This window comes from Pelecanus crispus, chromosome 9 (genome assembly GCF_030463565.1).
Source record: "Pelecanus crispus isolate bPelCri1 chromosome 9, bPelCri1.pri, whole genome shotgun sequence".
In the NCBI taxonomy this organism is placed as follows: domain Eukaryota; kingdom Metazoa; phylum Chordata; class Aves; order Pelecaniformes; family Pelecanidae; genus Pelecanus; species Pelecanus crispus.
In genome coordinates this window covers 18,622,352-18,638,873 of record NC_134651.1, presented here as the reverse complement: position 1 = coordinate 18,638,873, position 16,522 = coordinate 18,622,352, and the positions used below count along the sequence as shown (strand labels likewise).

At 40.5% G+C, this 16,522-nt stretch overlaps 1 protein-coding gene across 3 annotated transcripts; it reads left to right on the top strand.

Annotated features, from left to right (window-relative positions):
- The first annotated feature begins 9,732 nt into the window (after positions 1-9,732).
- Positions 9,733-16,286, top strand: RNF7 (ring finger protein 7). Of its 3 annotated transcripts, none has more exons than XM_075716618.1 (3): positions 9,733-9,910; positions 13,125-13,172; positions 14,665-16,286. In XM_075716618.1, the coding sequence occupies exons 1-3, from the start codon at positions 9,733-9,735 to the stop codon at positions 14,781-14,783; spliced, it is 345 nt and encodes a 114-aa protein (XP_075572733.1). In that variant the 3' UTR covers positions 14,784-16,286. The 3 variants fall into 3 exon arrangements, with proteins under 3 accessions (XP_075572733.1, XP_075572735.1, XP_075572734.1); XM_075716620.1 differs by having other exon boundaries at positions 9,733-9,903; positions 14,665-14,757; XM_075716619.1 differs by lacking the exon at positions 13,125-13,172.
- The last annotated feature ends 236 nt before the right edge of the window (positions 16,287-16,522 follow it).

The following is a 16,522-nucleotide window of genomic DNA, read 5'->3' as shown; positions in this document are numbered from 1 at the left end:
ATCAGGGACGGAAATTTGATAATCAGCTGCTGTACAATCAGAATAAGGTTTAAAAAGATGCATTGTCTGCAGTGTTCAGGAAATGAATATGCTTTGTAAGAATTTTTGGGGGTTTTTTTATAAAATTTAAAAAACAAACAAAACCCCAATCAGACAACCTTGCTGAATTACTTTTAGAATATTCTTTATATTAATAACTGTTTATGGAAAATAACAAAATTCTTCCATATATAAATCTTTCTTAATACGATGTTCCATAAAATTGTATGGCCAAGCTTTTTAGCTGTTTGAGGTCATAACTGGTTTAGCATAATTATTATTGCAAATGCTGTGGCAGTTTTATATGAAAGTCTAGTTAAGACTTTCACCAAAAAGAGGATAGAAATCTTTATTCTCATTTTAGAAGCATTAATTATATGGTTTTTTAAATCCAGTCAGACAATTCAGTTTGCTTTAAGGGGTTGTGATTTTGTTCCCCACTTTCTTCCTCTATTTTTGGTCATTCTTCCTACACAGGGAAAAAAAGCTGAGAGAATCATAGAACAGCCAAAGTAAATCTACTGGGTGACTTGAATTCAAGACTTAAAGGTAAAAATCTCTTACCTGGTCCCTCTGAAATAGTAGTGCAGAAGATTCTGGCTCTGGTTTCTCAAAAAATGCAAGATATCCCCTGCTTTATACCAGGTTGGTGTTTCAGTGACACACTCCGCGGTGTTGGGGAGCAGAGAGAGGAGATGATGGGTGGGTGGGGGGGGGTAAGAGAAGGCTTCTAAGCCAGCCAGACTTGTGTTCACGCAGTGCTTTCCTCCTAGAGCAGCGTGCAGACACTGTACTACTGAAGTAGCCTGCTAAGAAGCTTCGGGGTGGGAGCTCCGCAGGGTTTAACACTGCCTGCTCAGCCTTCGCTTTTCCTGGACACCATGACATCGCTGCTAGGTGATACGGAAACAAGCCTTCATCAGATGGCAAAAAGCAGGCGACAGAGATAAAATTAGGAAGAGGGAAACTCCCCTATAAAAATCAAGTGATCTACAATAATGCTCAGACCTGACATTTATTTTGCATCTTTCATCCATAGACCTCTAAAGTACTTGATGAAAGAAGCGTAAGTATATACAATTCAGTCTCTTTTTTCCATGCTGGGGGATGGCAAGCTGCTATGTGTTGTATAGCAATGCAAATTTAAAAAGTCCAAGAGGAAGGAATACTCTCCCATAGTTTCTGTAACTAAAAAGTATTTAAATGGTGCCAGATGCAGGCAAAATGCTTTGTCAAATACTTGGTCATTTTAATAATCTCAAGTCATGAACTGACACCCCAGAGGGTGACAGTGTAAGCTGAGAGGTTTGTACAAGCATTTTCTCCATATGATAGTGATGCAGTATAGCTTAGCATTTACCTTGCAAGTTGTGTTTAGTCCTGTACCTTTCCCTCTCTCACTTTTTCTCCTTATCTTGCTGATTTACCCTACTATAAATTAGACCAAACATGTTACAGATTACCTGATTGATTTTACAAGTATCTTAAAATTGAAACAGGTATAATCCTAGTCCTAGATATGTGATCTTAAATAAAGCATCAAGCTGTACAAATGGAAAAATACAAGGACAAGTTCCAGTACCACTGAAAAAAATCTGTGAAAGAACTAACTTTTTTAAACACAAAACATACAATGATTTCTGTAACAACCAAAATAATTCACCTAGCTTCCTCCTGAGTAGTTGATTTGGATTCCTGTCAAGTCTTCCCTGTCACACTATTCTGTCATGGTGTGATATTTACATGGTTTTGGGTTTGTGGGGTGTTTTTGTTTGGGTTGGTTTTTTTTTTTTTTAATTATATATGTATATACTTAAATTGTATATGCATATATTTTTGGCCAAGGTAGTGCCAGATCTAGAAGTAGAAAGTTGTGTCAAAGTAAAAAAAAAAATGTGTTGAGTGACATGGTACACAGGACATAATGTCTGCAAGTGTGAATGATGAGAAGATAAACTTGACCTATGCAATGCCTTCCAGCAATTTAAACATGTGAGTAAGGGGAGTTTCCATAAGGCAAGTTTCTATACGGCTTCCCTTGCTGGTGTTTTGGTTTGGGTTTTTTTGGGGGGGAGGTTGGATTGGAGGGCAGGATTTGCTAACAGTGGCTTATGGAGTCTATCCTGATACTGGGCAGGTTCCAAATATCAGTGGGATGTTAAAAATACTAAGACAAATGGCATCACCTCACAAATTTATAGCAAGTGTCATATTTCAAAATAGGTGGGGGATGTGTCCCCTCATAACAACAAAACGACATAACTTGGTTTTCAGCTTTCAATTCAGAATGCAGTTCCATTCTCAAACAGCTAACCTCAGTTAAAATATGCATAATTTTGTCTTCACAGTTAATTTTTTAAAAAATTAATGAATGGAATGTGAGACAAGTTTCTGACTTGAAAATCCACACTGTCCAGGGGGAATAGTAATAGCTGAGTTTTACTCCGGAGAGTAAAACAATTAGCAAACGAGAACCTAGTGTAGAATTCTATAAAGTAGTCTGGGGTCTTTGTGTCATTGGCTTTAAATCTCTGCTTCAGAAGGAGAGAGGGAGGAGCCTGGGTGTTGTAGGAAGAATGGAGACGTTTCAAGGGTTTAGACTTAATTAAAGCAGCTCAGCAAAGTCAGGAGCTATTTAGTCTCTTGTAGACAGGGTTTTCCCATTAAAGCAGAAAGGTTCCCATGCAGAAGTCATTAACCTTTTTTGTAAAACTTCTTTAAGGATTTCCCTTCTATATATTAGGTGTCATGATGTCCATTTGTTTCACTTAATGATTAATGCACAATGCATTTAAGAATCTGAATTACTGGTATTTCTCTGTCTTTGAACTCATTCTATAAAGTTTATGCCAAATCACATACATATGCGGCAATATAGGCAAAATGGTGGGGATATACTTTTTTTAACTCCATTTGCTGCTCTGGGTAGCAATACATTTCTGTGATTTCTTCACTCCGGTCTCCCTTCCAGTGAGATCCTCCTGGTGTAAAAGTGGTATGCAATTTATTCCACAAATGCAGTATGTTTCCCTAATTCCTGTGTTGGTTTCTTTTTATTTCTGGATGTCTGCTTCATGCTTCTTTTTCATAGAAACTGTACATACTAACATTGAAGTCTATTTTCCATGTTCGCAATTGCATCAGGTAACTTCGGTAAAACCTTAAGAACTATTACAGGTGGTTTTGTCACAGGTGATAGCTAGTGTGCAGATACAGTAGTATTTCCTGTGCTGTCTTCCTCTATTGCAGCCCTGCTGTCTGCCCATACCGAGGTCTCAGCTCTAACCACAACAGTATTACTAGTACTGGCCATTAATAGCCCTGTTTAGCATATTTCTATTGATCAAACAGCACAGAGAGGCATGGATGATCTAGTGTTCAAGAAATAGTTTTGGCACAACACAACTGTGCTTAAATTGTTTTCTTTGGCAGATAAATTGACACGGTACTTAAGTGTTCTGATATATGTTACCCTATTGACAGAACAAACAGTTAAGTGTAATAATACAATCCAGCACGTGCATTAGTTGGCCAAGATACACACATACTTACATAACTGTTCTTTGCATTATCATAAACCTGACATTTCCATAACAGTTTTGTTATTAGTAAAAATAATCTTCGATTCTATGTTTCAGAGTAAGCAAGCTGTGGAAAAAACAACAAAAATCTCAAAAAGTTGTAAGAGGAAAGAAGAAAGAAAAAAAGAACAAAGGTCATTTCCACACAAATTCATTCTCAAAAGATTCTTGAAAATATATGAAAGGCATTGTACATGCTTCCAAACCACTGCCTGTGCAATATTCAGAGTTTAAAAAGGTGCATAGAGAATGAAAATACTCTTACAAGGTGAAGATGCATCTGTATATTCATTTTAAATGGCATTAGGAGTATGAAAAGAAAACTATTAAGGCAAGTTGGGTGTCAAGCACTTGGAGCTTTGAATGAGTATTATTTGACATGGAGACAATCAGAATCCAGAATCAATCTTTGATGATTTACACTGCATCTTTACTGTAAAATTATTGCAGAAATTGAATTGATTATAACTTGTATAATAGAAAACAATATTCCAAATTTGGATACCTACATATTTGGATACCTACCTATGTATGTCCCCATTCACAGCTGCCAAGCAAGTTGGGTTTTTTTTTTCCATTCAGTAGCACACAATTGGTTGAGCAGCTATAATTCTAGCTGAACAATCACTTGATGGGCTGAAAGGACCTTAGTTCAAATTCCTATATTTAGATACTCCATTTAGAACATTTTCAGTAAAGTCTGAATGAGATAAGCAAATGCAGTCTTCCCCTTCCCAATTTGAAAGAATGAATTTTTACTTACAGTTAAAAACAGTGACAAAGTACATAGTGAAAACTCACTGAAAGAGCTATCGTATTTTGTGCCACTCTCCCATGTGGGACCTCCTTAATGTCATATGTGCCTGTAGGGAGCAAGTGAATTCTAGAATGCCAGGACAGTATTTCTCCAAAATGGCTTGAAAATTTTTATACAGCTCTTTTAGGTGATAAAACAGCCAAGGAAATAATGTTTAGTTGGCAAGCTATTATTTCATTTCTATAAAGTAATATGGACAGAGTTAAAGGTACCAGTGACGTATTTGCTCTACAGCTTTCACTGCTAATGTAAGTTCTAGCACTGCACAGTAAAAATGCATGTTTTATTTTTAAGAGTAGACCAGACAAAGCAAGGAAGAGTATACCGAATCAAAAGTTACCTCCTTCCTATTTTGAAAAAAATAGTTTTCGAAGCATCTCTTTCTTCCTAATACTGAAAACAGCATTTCACATTGGCAATCTCTCTTCCATCAAAGGATATTCCAGTCTTTTGGAATAAATCCAGAGCTGCATCTCATTTGAACTGACATGCTTGGCAAAGAAGCTGGTTACGCCTGATGGCTTCTTACATGAGGAGGAAAGACTGAAGGAAGGGATAGTAATTGTTTTAATGACTATGTTTGACATATTACTGACTTTTTTTCTACCCATAGGCTTCCAGAGCATTTCCTATATACTTGAGCCACTTGTTTTGCTGCCCACCTCCCAGTTGTGCAGGAAAAATTGCTTTATAGCATCACGAAGCGATTAAGTTCAGGGAATGGTTACAGGTTAAAACTAGAGTTGCCAAATTATTGAAATAGGTGCGGTTTATATTTGCACTTGCAAAGTGTACAGCAAATGTGTGACATTTTGACAGCACCCAAACATAATCTGTGTCATAGTTTGCTCTTATGGGCTCTTAGACCTGAAGAGGAGAATTGCATCCAGTTTCCATCTAATCCCTGCTAAGAAAAATTAGAGATGACAAGGTAAACTGTGTAAATTGGGGGGGTGGGGTGGGGGAGGAAGTGACTACAACAGGCTTTTTTTTAATCTCTGTTTTAGAGGCAGTTGACATTTTACATAGCAGAAATTAAATGTACTTAAATTTCAGATTTTTTTTTTTTACTTGAGGAACAGACACATTCAAAATCTAAATATCCATGCAAAGGTATAAAAACAATATATAAAAAATATAAAAGGTATAAAAAATACAATGTATTATCAAAGGAAAATTATGTATGCATTTTCTTTTCAAGTTTTACAAAAAGCTGTTTTAATTTTAAACTTTTCTGGATTATGCCTAGTCCCAGTAATTCAGATTCAAACATGCCACGATGGTTTAAAAAAAAAAAAAAAAGGAGAAAAAAGAATATGATGAGTTACAAAGAACTGAATTGTCAAAGTTAATGACAAGTCTATGACTAGAAAGTAGTTACTTCAACTTTGTATCATTGATCTTTTCAAATCTTCTCTGATAGCTGTTGAGAACCTATTAAGAGAGGCCTATTGGTAAGATACATCCACAGTGAGGAAAAACAGAAGCCATTTTGCATCTAAGTATTTTCATTGTAGTTTAATTATAGCATTTCTTTCTGATTGGGAAATAGAGTAAGCATGGGGTTTTTAGTACATATGCTATAGTCTGTTATCATCAGACACTACTGTATTAGCATAACGATAGTAGTAGCTTGAGCGTCACACCATGGTGGGTCCCCGGAGTTTCTAGATCTCTCAACTCTGGCCAAACTAGAGAGACTCGGTGACATCAAGACAGCAGTTGTTCCTTCCATGGCTGGCTTCTGTGAGTTTGGGAATTGGACAGTGTGGGTTGAGAGAAGTGCAAATCAGCTGAGGTAAGAGCAAAAAATCTTATTCACATGTTGTTTAATAGTGTTTTCAAGGAAAAATTCAGGTCATTCTGAATTGCTAGCTGACTAATTGATAGCTGATCTTTAAGATCAATATAACTGAAGTGATTAAACTATTTTTATTTTTTTACTTTATTACCAAAGGCCGGATTTTTGTGGCCAAGGTGCGCAACATGCAAGCCACTGCCGAAGTGTATGGTTTACTCTGTTAGCAGCCTTAGGAAACATGTCGAGATTTGGAATTCCAGGAGGATTTGGTCACCCTCTCCACTTAGTGAAGGCAGTCCAGTCCATTCAAGTGAAGCTGTGATTCACAGCTGGAGAAACTTGCACTACAACTGCTTGTAATACTCTCTGTACGTAGAGAACAATCTCCATGAGGAATGTCAATTTGGCACCTGCTAGGTGTCCTGTTTAAACATAAAAAATGTTTAAAAAAAGCCCAACCATAAATGCACTTAAAAATCTTGCACAAAGTTTTCCTTGGCTTTGAAAATGTGTGATTACATATGAAAAGTTTTTATTTCTAGTCACACTTTGTATTACTCTACTGCACTTGCAAAGCTGGATGGATGCACCATGTACTCCTTTTCTACGCTAGCAGTAATTCATTCTGAGATTGATACATGGTCCACAGAATGACTTGGAGCTGCTTTCCTTCTCAGTAACTTGAAGGCTGTTGTTGTCTGCTATAGCAGGCAAGCAGAAAATAAGTTTGTTTAGAGCATCAAACCAGTGTGAATTTTAACATTGATTATATTCAACGTAACTGAAGGTAGGAACCATTCCAATGTAAAGTATTAAAAGTTCTACAAATAGATTCTCTAGTTCCTCAACGTAAGGAAGATCTAGGCTTGATTAGGGATCACAACATTAAAGTCATCCAAAATTGCTTTTTCTCAAATGAATTTTAAAATTCACATGAATTTTGTACATATTACTTCATTGTTGTTACCATCTAAAAGCTGAATTACTCAGAGATAAATTATAGTTATTACTGTTACAAGGAAAACTACGTTTCTGGAGGGAATGGTATTTTGAATGGTAAAAGGGGATTAAGAAATGCAATTTCTGTCTCTGCCCTTCCCTTCCTTTAAAATATCTCATTTTTGTCTCTGTACTCTTATTTATACCGTATTCTTACATATCATTATTCCTGCACCTTTATAATCATATGTAATCCAGCTGTGACAATCAGCAGCAATTGTTACTGAAGGGAAGTTGGCAAAACCAAAAAGTTAGTGTTTTGAAACCTCAACTCAGCAGCATTTCTGTTGAGCGCAGATACTTTTTTCAAAGTGGGAGAGAGAGAAACAATTTCTCAAGTTAGTAAGCAGTAACCCAGCCTAGTTTTTGAAGTTTAGCACCACAATCTGATGTAGATGAAGAACTGGACCAGTGCTAGTACAGAATAGTGAAGATAAGTACTCCGGTTGGCACGACTCTTCTCATAGGGTGTTAGTGAACAGAGACTGAACTGATTTTTCTACAGTACAAGCGGGAACTGACTCACATTTAGGATCTTGCCTCAACCAGCAATGTAAGTGTGATTGTCTGGAGTCACTTGGCTTTGCAAACTGATGCTCAAAGCGCAGCCCAACCACCAAAGCCAATGTGGGCATACTGAGATTTCCGCAGTGTGGTCAGAGACTTGATAAATTGCAATGAAGTAATCAGAAATTATAGGGTGGGAGAGGGGCGCGTGAGTGTGTGCGCACACGCAAGGGTCAGACCCTGGGCTGGAGAAGACTTTTGCCTTTGGTTTTTCACTTGGTGGATAAGCTATGGTGAACCAGTGTGGTCCATGCGCATCTGTAATGTCTTGTGGATCCTCCCTGTTCAAGGTGTATGATGGGGTACGTCACTGTTTTAGGGTATACCTCCAGAGAAACCTCCTAGACTACATACGAAAATAAGTGCTGTGTACGTATCTAAAGCTGCCAAGAAAATTATTTGTGTTGGGCACTGTCAGGTGCTCTGAATGTAGTTGATCTATTTGGCAATGTGGCAGGAGAATTCTTGTGCAGATGAAAATACTGGTTAAGTCTTGAGAAAAGAAAAAGAAAGGTGGACTATTTCTAATTTTAGCTCTTACAACTTCCATTAATTTGTCCTAACTGTAGATAGAACATTGTATCTTTTAAAGTTTAAGTTGTACATGCATACCAACGTTATTTAACAAACTTATCTTAAAGTAGGCTTAAAGAGACAGCGCACTATATTGGAAAAGTCAGGGGGTTTTATACTTTTATTTGGGTAAATTAGAAAAGAAATCCAAGTTCTGTACTATTTCTTTTAAAATGATGATGTATGTTGTTTAGCTTTGTTTTTATCCACGCTTTGAAGCTCCACTTTTTAAGATGTATATGTAAATATTTTTTAATGTAATCGGCCACTTTAAAATTCCCTTTTAGCTTTTTAGTTCCCTAGTGCTTCACAACCCTTACGTATGTTCTGCTGATTTTTTTTTTTTTTTTTAATCCTCTCACAAATTCAAGCTGATAAATTAGCAAGTAAATTCAGACTAGCCTACTCTGACGTTACAAAGTAGCCATATTTAATTGACATTTCCAGGAAGGATTACTGCTGTCTGGCAAGGCTTAGCTTTCAGTCACTGGAGACTGCAGACTCTGAGAACTTTAAAGGCAAGGTATTTGTGGTATTTTCATACGAGGAATTCGAGAGGCATTTTCACAGTGTGTGCATAATGAAATATAGGAACAATGAAAAATAGAGATAATACAGGAATTTAATATCGAGGACTGTTGCAATTCCGTGTCAGGGAATAATGCTGCGGGCTGATGGGGCTGGGAGGTGTTCGCAGTTTCGGGAGCTGTTCGGGCGGGGGGTGCAGGGCCCCTGGCTGCCATCCTCAGGGCCCCCCTAACGTCACGTGCGGGTCATGAAAGGGGGCCCCCGCGACCCCGGCGAGGAGCGGGGGCTGGCTCGCCCCCCCCTTGGCCCCTGCTCTCCGCCCCGTGCTGGCGGACACGCCGCGTCCCCGTCACGGATTTTGAACGGCAGCGCTGCGCTCGAAGCACGGGGCGCAGATGGTGCCGCGGGGAGCCGAGACTGCGCGGCCGCCGCCGCCCTCCTGGGTGCGCCCCCCCCGCAGCTGTCCCGTGGGAGCGCGGGTCTCACCCACCGCAAACGGAGGAAAGTACCACTCGGGGCCGGGGGGGGGGGGGGGGGGAGCCGATTTAACTTTTTAATTTCTATTAAAATTTTTCAGTTTCCTTCTTGCTGAGCGCGGCTGGCCGGCTCCAAGAGGCCGCCGCGGCCTCTTGCGGAGCTCCCGCGCCCCGCGGGGCGGCGGCCGCAGCCCCCGCCCTGCCCGAGCGCCGCCAGCGCGGCCCCCGCGGAGCCCGGGGCCGGGCCGGGCCTGCCGCGCCCGCTGCCGCCGCGGGGTGGCGCTGCGGCCCCGCGCTGCCGCCCGCCAGGCGCCGCCGCGGCCGCCGGCGCCGCGTCCCCGCCCCTCCGCCATGGCCGATGTGGAGGACGGGGACGAGCCGGGCGCCCCCCACTCGCACCCGGGCTCTGCGGGCTCCAAGGCGGGCGCCCCCGACAAGATGTTCTCGCTGAAGAAGTGGAACGCGGTGGCCATGTGGAGCTGGGATGTGGAGTGCGACACCTGCGCCATTTGCCGGGTGCAGGTCATGGGTAAGCGCCGGCCGGCAGGCCCCGGCCGCCATGGCCGCCGCCCCCGCTGCGAGGCAGGGGGCGCCGGCGCTTCAGCGGCGCGCGGGCCAGAGGGCCGCCCCGCCGCCCTGCCCTCCCGGCGCTCGGAGGAGAGAGACGCGGTTTCCGGCCGAGGGGGGGCTGCCCCTCCGCGCCTCCGCTTCCTCCTCCGCGCCTTCTCGGAACGAAGAGCAGGGCCCTGCGGCCCTCGGCGCCCCTGTGCCCCGAGGGGGGGCACCTGCGGGGGAGCCTCTCCCCCTGCCCCGCCGGGCCCCGCTGCCCCGGCCGGCCGCGGGCAGCCCCCCCTGCGCCGCCCTCCTGCCGGGGAGGCCGGAGCGGCTGCTGGGCTCCGCCCCGCGCCCGTCGCCGTGGGGAGCGGCGCTCGCCGGGCGGGCCGGGGCCGGGGCCGGGGCCGGTGCCGGCGGGGGGCTGCTGGCCTGCCGGGCCCCGGGCCTGCACAGGCGCCTTCGCGGAGGCCGTCTCGTCCAGCGGCAAGCCCCGCAAGCGCTACAGTCGAGCTCACCAAAGTGCTGGATGTGTGGCGCTGCTCTTTGCGGTGTGCTTTGGTTTTGAAGAAGCAGCAGCAGTTGTGGGTGTGGATATAAATCCATCTTCCAAATCTGTTAATCCAGAGTCTCTAACACTTCTGCCTGAGCCTCCTCGCTGCTAGTGCAGTTTAACACATGTGAACATACTGAAAAATCTGTGGAAAGTAAGGCGTTAGTTTACCTGGTTTTGAAACCTGGAGAATCTCTTTGAAAGCAGCTTCCTTACTGACTGGCATTACTGTTTTCTGACATCTGTTAAAAATATGATGCTTCTCTTGGATCTTTGGCAATTCTTTAAATTCTTCCTCTGCTGTATACCAATTTTTACTGTTGTGCTGAGTCATCCTAGGCAAAACTGTCCTCTCAGTTGGGCTTGGTACAGTCTGGCAGGACAAATGACCCAAGATTCCCTCCAGAGCACCCTGCTTTTGTAGGTCCGGGAACCGTGATACTGCAAAACCATTCAGGTTTTGGCTTAACAGAAGTGAGACAAAATATGCCATGCTGTCATTTCTCATACATGTGTTTACTGAGAACGTTCTGTGGAACAGAAAAGGCAAAAGGGTGTACTAGGAGAAAAAAGATGCAGCCCAGACTGAGGTGGTGGGAGATTCACCTTTTGCATAAGCATGTTTTGAAGATTGTCTGCTTTTATATGGTGAATGGAGACCACCCTGGAAATATGAAATTGGCTTAATTTGCCATGTAAGCCATAATTTTAAGAATGTACTTCCCTGTCCTACCTAGCCTGTTACGGGGCATTATAAAAAAAATCTTAAATGAACAAAATCTTACCCGGTGCTTTTATAAAAGTTTAAAAACCAACAAAGAAAAAGCTGATTTAAATTTTTCATAACCAGACCAAGGGAGTACTTTTCCTCTGAAACTAGCAGGAAAATCTGGTAACCATTTTTTGAGAACAAACCACATTGTTAGAACGTGAAACTTGATCATTACTGACTTCAGTTTAGCAATTTCATGTTGACCCTGCCAGACCCGGTCTGGCTCCTGTAGAGCCACTGCGTCTGCATAACCTTAGGTCGGAGGCAGTGCCAGACTTGAGCTGGCACTTGTTGAAAGTTAGTTTGATTGATTTTTGCAAGGGAGGGAAGTGTTAGCTGGCTTAATTTTCTACTGGTTTAACTCCTTGAACCAACGAGGTCTTCAAGGGGCACAGAAGCACAAGGGAAGGAAGCAAAAATGCAGGTGTTAGCTGGGAAAGGCAGGATTGCAGCAGTACTGACTTAGATTTGCCTAACCTTTCAGACTGACACCCTTAGGGTTCTGGTGCAGGAGTGGGGACAGCTTACCTTGGTGTGGCTGCAGTGATTTCTGTCCTCAGCTTTCCGTGCTGCTTCTCTGAAACTGCAAATCTAGGGCTAGGACAGGAAAGCTGCTTTTATAGTGACTATTAGTCTGCCACAGCTTACTGCCCTGCATATTGAGGTGACCCCAGATCAGTTTGCTTCGATGCACCAGGGTACAAGTTGAAGCAGTTTGGCTGAATCGTCCCTGCAGCTTGGCCCTTAAATGCTGTGGAAATACAAATTATAGGAACAGACAACAGGAAACTTTATTTACTGCCTTAGTTTTATCTCAGTGAGGGAAGGGCAACTGTTTCAGAGTTTCTGTCCTCTTTGTTTTTATTACCTGAGAAAATGAGGAATGTCTGGGTGGATGAATCTAAAATAGAAGTACCAGCCATATCTGGCAGAGAAAACAAAAATACTCAAATCTAAATTCCTGTAGCACGTATATGTTTGTGTCTTCTAGGAAAATATGGTCCAACTAGTGACATGTAGGCCAGATCCAATCCGTGGGACACCTCTGTTTATTACCTTTTCTTTGGAGGGGATGCAGATGTTTCCTCCCATAATAGCTGAACACTTGCTATTGCGCGTGGTATGTGCGCATATGTCTATGGCAGCCCGTGTGGAAGTTGTTGCTTCTGTATCTTACTGAGTCCTGAACCTGTCATCCAGTCCTATAGCCACAGACTGGAGTGCATAAAGATGATAAATATTTTTAATTATGTATTGTTCCATGTTTATCTATTCATTTATATTACCAAATTGACCCATACATTTGCATGTGTATGTGACTCTGGTGGAAATTACATGCAGGTACTTATTAAGGAAAACTACCATACAAAAAGGAGGAGGAGGTGGGAGTTGTGGTGAAAGATGTACAGCCTAAAAAAAAAAATCAAAATTGTGAATGATTTCCTTAAAAGGAGATGCTGACATCTGAAAAAACAAAGTCCTGTAATTAGGGTTTGGCTTTGTGCTTGCTCTGGTCTTAATATGCCTGAGTGCCTTGGCACAAATCTGCTGGTTGTTATATCTACAAAATGGAGAAGGCTTTTTTTCAGCAGAAGTTATGAAAATAACAAAGCAATGGAAAATAAACAAAACTTGTTGGACAGTTTATAGCCCTTGTGATCTCTTTCAGATACCTATTTCATTGTCACGTGCGCTGTTTTAAAACTTTGGGGGGGTTATTTAATGTTAAAGGGCTGAACTAGACATCAAAATTTGGGATTTTTACCTATGTAAATTGGTTTTAGAGTTTGTATTTTCCTCTGACAAACCTATTCTTAAGATGGAATCCTGAGAATCAAATTGAGTCTTGTTCTTGTTTACTTTTAGATGCCTGTCTTAGATGTCAAGCTGAAAACAAACAAGAAGATTGTGTTGGTATGTAGTGATTTCATTCGCTTGTTTTTCAATTGAAGCTTCTCTCAATAGGGTGCATTTTAAAGTTTGAAGGGAATACTGATTTTATTAGTGCTCAAAAGTAAACTGGTGTTTCGTTCTACGTTGTGTCATCTTTTTACATTAGTAATACTTTATGCTTTATTTTTGAGCACTAATAAAATTAGTTTTCACTTCAGACATCCTGTAGGACAAAACAGCTTCAGAATTGCAGTCGACACATGCAACGGAGAGGTTTAAGTTTCTCTCACCTTGAGCGTGATTGAGGAGACAATAACGTACACTTCTGCAGTGGGTAGGAAAAGACTACTTTTTTTTCCTTCTGAGCTGCCTGCCAGAAGACACAATGGTAATACCAATAAAAATCCTCTGTTGTGAAATAAATGTGTGTCTGGGTTAGAAAGCGGTATTTTTCCCAGTCTTAATTCACATATAGTGGAGGCAATTGCTTCTTTGTTTACTTTTCAAAGTAAAAAGTGGAATCTTTTGAGTTTGCTATAATGCTGTTTAAACATAAACATACTTTCAGTTGCATACCAATGTATACAAAAGCAAATCTGAACTTAATTCTGATACCTTTAAATCTGAAATAGTGAAAATTGTCTCAAAAGAGTTTGCATTAAACCTCTTAAGTCAACTTTTAAACCAGTGGTAAACCTTTCCATGCCCTTGTTCTTTCTGGTTTGAAGCATATTGTCTCAAACTTAATCCGCTGTTGTTTTTGATGATTGTTTTAATCGGAACAGGAATTTCCTGTTCTAGGTATCTTAATTGGATTGCGAAGTGTCCTGTTTAAGATAGAGAGAGGAAAAAAAAGCATAATTTGCAACATTCCTTTGATTGGTACCCTTGCATTCCAGTAAGGAAAATATGAACTAATAAGGGAAAAAAGCAAAGTAACTAATACTGTTCATGAGTAGATGGACAATAGATAACCCTTTTTGTTGTGTTGAAACAGTTGTAGCCTGTGAATAACTTCTGGTCTAAGATCCCATTTTGAGGCTATATACTGTGTCAAATGTGCCTCCTTGGTATCATACATTTAAGTTTAAACACTGCATTTCAGATGAGAATTTGGTGAGATGCTCTTGTGTTATAGTCAGTCAGTAGTGTGTTGGCTGTATTTTGGTACTGGGGAAGATAAAGTGAAGAACTTAGTTGCACTTACTTCCTGGACAGAATTGATGAATGTGTTCATACATTCACAAAACTGCATCACTTTATACAAGAAGGTGAGAATATATGCATTTCTTCTTTCCTACTTGGAAATAAGTGCAAGGATTGATGGTAGAGAACTGAGTATCATCAGAAATGACCATAATAATCCAATCTCAGTGGATAAATCAGTGATGACCCATTTTGTCTCTAAAGTTTGCAGTGGTTATAAACGTCTGAGAATGATAGTTTGGACCTTGCTGTAGGTGTTGATTGGACAGCTGAGTGTGACTGGAACATGTTCTTTCTTCTCTTTCAGTGGTTTGGGGAGAATGCAACCATTCCTTCCACAATTGCTGCATGTCCTTGTGGGTGAAACAGAATAATCGCTGTCCCCTCTGCCAGCAGGACTGGGTAGTCCAGAGAATAGGCAAATAAAAACACTGGAAGGTTTTTTTTTCCTGTTGAACTTGTTGGAATAGTGTATGTCTTATGCCACGTGCTCATACAGAAGAATAGAACATGTCAATCATGGCATCATTTATTTCGTTTATCTGCTACGAGATCAGTGTGGTTTTGTTGTATGCTCTTTGCTGTACGAGGAGGCAATGGTCAGTCTTACTGCAGATATTTCCACAACTGAAAAAAGAGAGACACTACATTAATAAATGTATCTGTTACAATTCATGTGTTAACTGTATCAGAGCATAGAAATGTAGTGGTGCAGATTGTACCCTAAATACAGTTTATTTAATGTTTTTGCATAGGCAAATGAATTAATTTGAAAGGGCGACCTTACCTCTAAGTCTGATATGCTGCATAGTTTACTGTCAGGATAAAGAAATTGTTTTCTAAGTAATACCATATACAAAAACAGTTGGTGAGTTTTTTAGAAAGTATTCTGGTTTTTAATCTAAAATGAACAGTGTGTAAAGCAGTTGCTATGTGTTTTTGCCATCACACTAAACATTTCTAATTTAGGTGTTTTCTTTATGACTTTAGAAAATTTTGTTTTGTTGTATCTCTAAGTCTGTTGCTGTATTATATTCTATACATGATTTCTACAACCATAGTATTAAAATTTAACCGCCTCAATAATTGTTTTATTTATATTTCTGTTAAAGACCATGGAGACATGTATTTTTAATCCAGAGACACGTATCTGGTACAAAGACACATATTTGATATCAGTTAACTAGGGGCATAAACAGTCTTGCTGGTTAGCTGACTAATACAGAAAGCAAACAAAACAGATAATTTAAATATCCCAAGGAAAGCAGGTACTAATTAACTCTAGGGAAAAATGTTAAATTGTGGTTTCATGAAAATTTAGTTAATAGAACTTTCTTTATCATCATTTTATTGGTTACAATGTTTTGGAAGTGGGAGAAAGCATTGTTTAATTTTTGTGGAAATCCGCAATATATCATCTTTTTTATATGAATCGTGATTTTGTTCTTACAAATATTTAAGTGCTTGCCTCTGACTTTGTCATTTCCCTAAATATCCAAAGTAATTACTATTAATCTGAACATATGCTGGGAGGGGGGGTTTAATATATGTAATAGAGAGGTTGAGTTACTGCTTTAAGTCTGTAACAAATTCAGGCTTGATAAAATGGTTAATAAACCTGGGCAAAATTGAAGCAATATTGGATGCATATCATTGTTTACTTCAAAATTATTGTCTTAAACACTTAAGATTAATGGCATTTCTCAGCAGATGTATTTCTATCTAGTTCTGTTTAAGTATATTTAAAGAGGTTTATCTTCACTGTGCAAAGTAGTTCTAATGGCAGTCTTTGTGTCATCAAGCGTACATGCAGAGTTTACTGTGTTTTTGTTTAATACTTGTAATCTTATTTTTAAAATGTTCCGAATTTTTTAAATATAGCTTTTGTCTCATTACGTACAGAGATCAAAAAAATCCTCTGTGTCACTGTTACAGTAGTCCCAGGCTTCACCCTCTAAGCTCTATTATGTACATCTAGTCCCATCAGAGGACTTCTTTCTTCATTTTGCTTTGGTTTATAGGTGAATATGGAAAGTACTGAAGTAATTTTCACCCTGCTTTCAGGTCATGTCACGTGCATGACGAGTAGCTGAGAAGTTTAATTGTAGAGGTTTTCCAAAGTGTTGGCTCAAACAGATGTTTACACAAATGAGGTATTAGGAAAG

Bases quoted from the DNA above. Each gene is read 5' to 3' on its own strand.
- RNF7 (XM_075716618.1), top strand. From the start codon at position 9,733: ATGGCCGATGTGGAGGACGGGGACGAGCCGGGCGCCCCCCACTCGCAC. The intron at 9,911-13,124 runs GTAAGCGCCGGC...GTTTACTTTTAG, and splicing joins TTGCCGGGTGCAGGTCATGG to ATGCCTGTCTTAGATGTCAA. The intron at 13,173-14,664 runs GTATGTAGTGAT...CTTCTCTTTCAG, and splicing joins CAAACAAGAAGATTGTGTTG to TGGTTTGGGGAGAATGCAAC.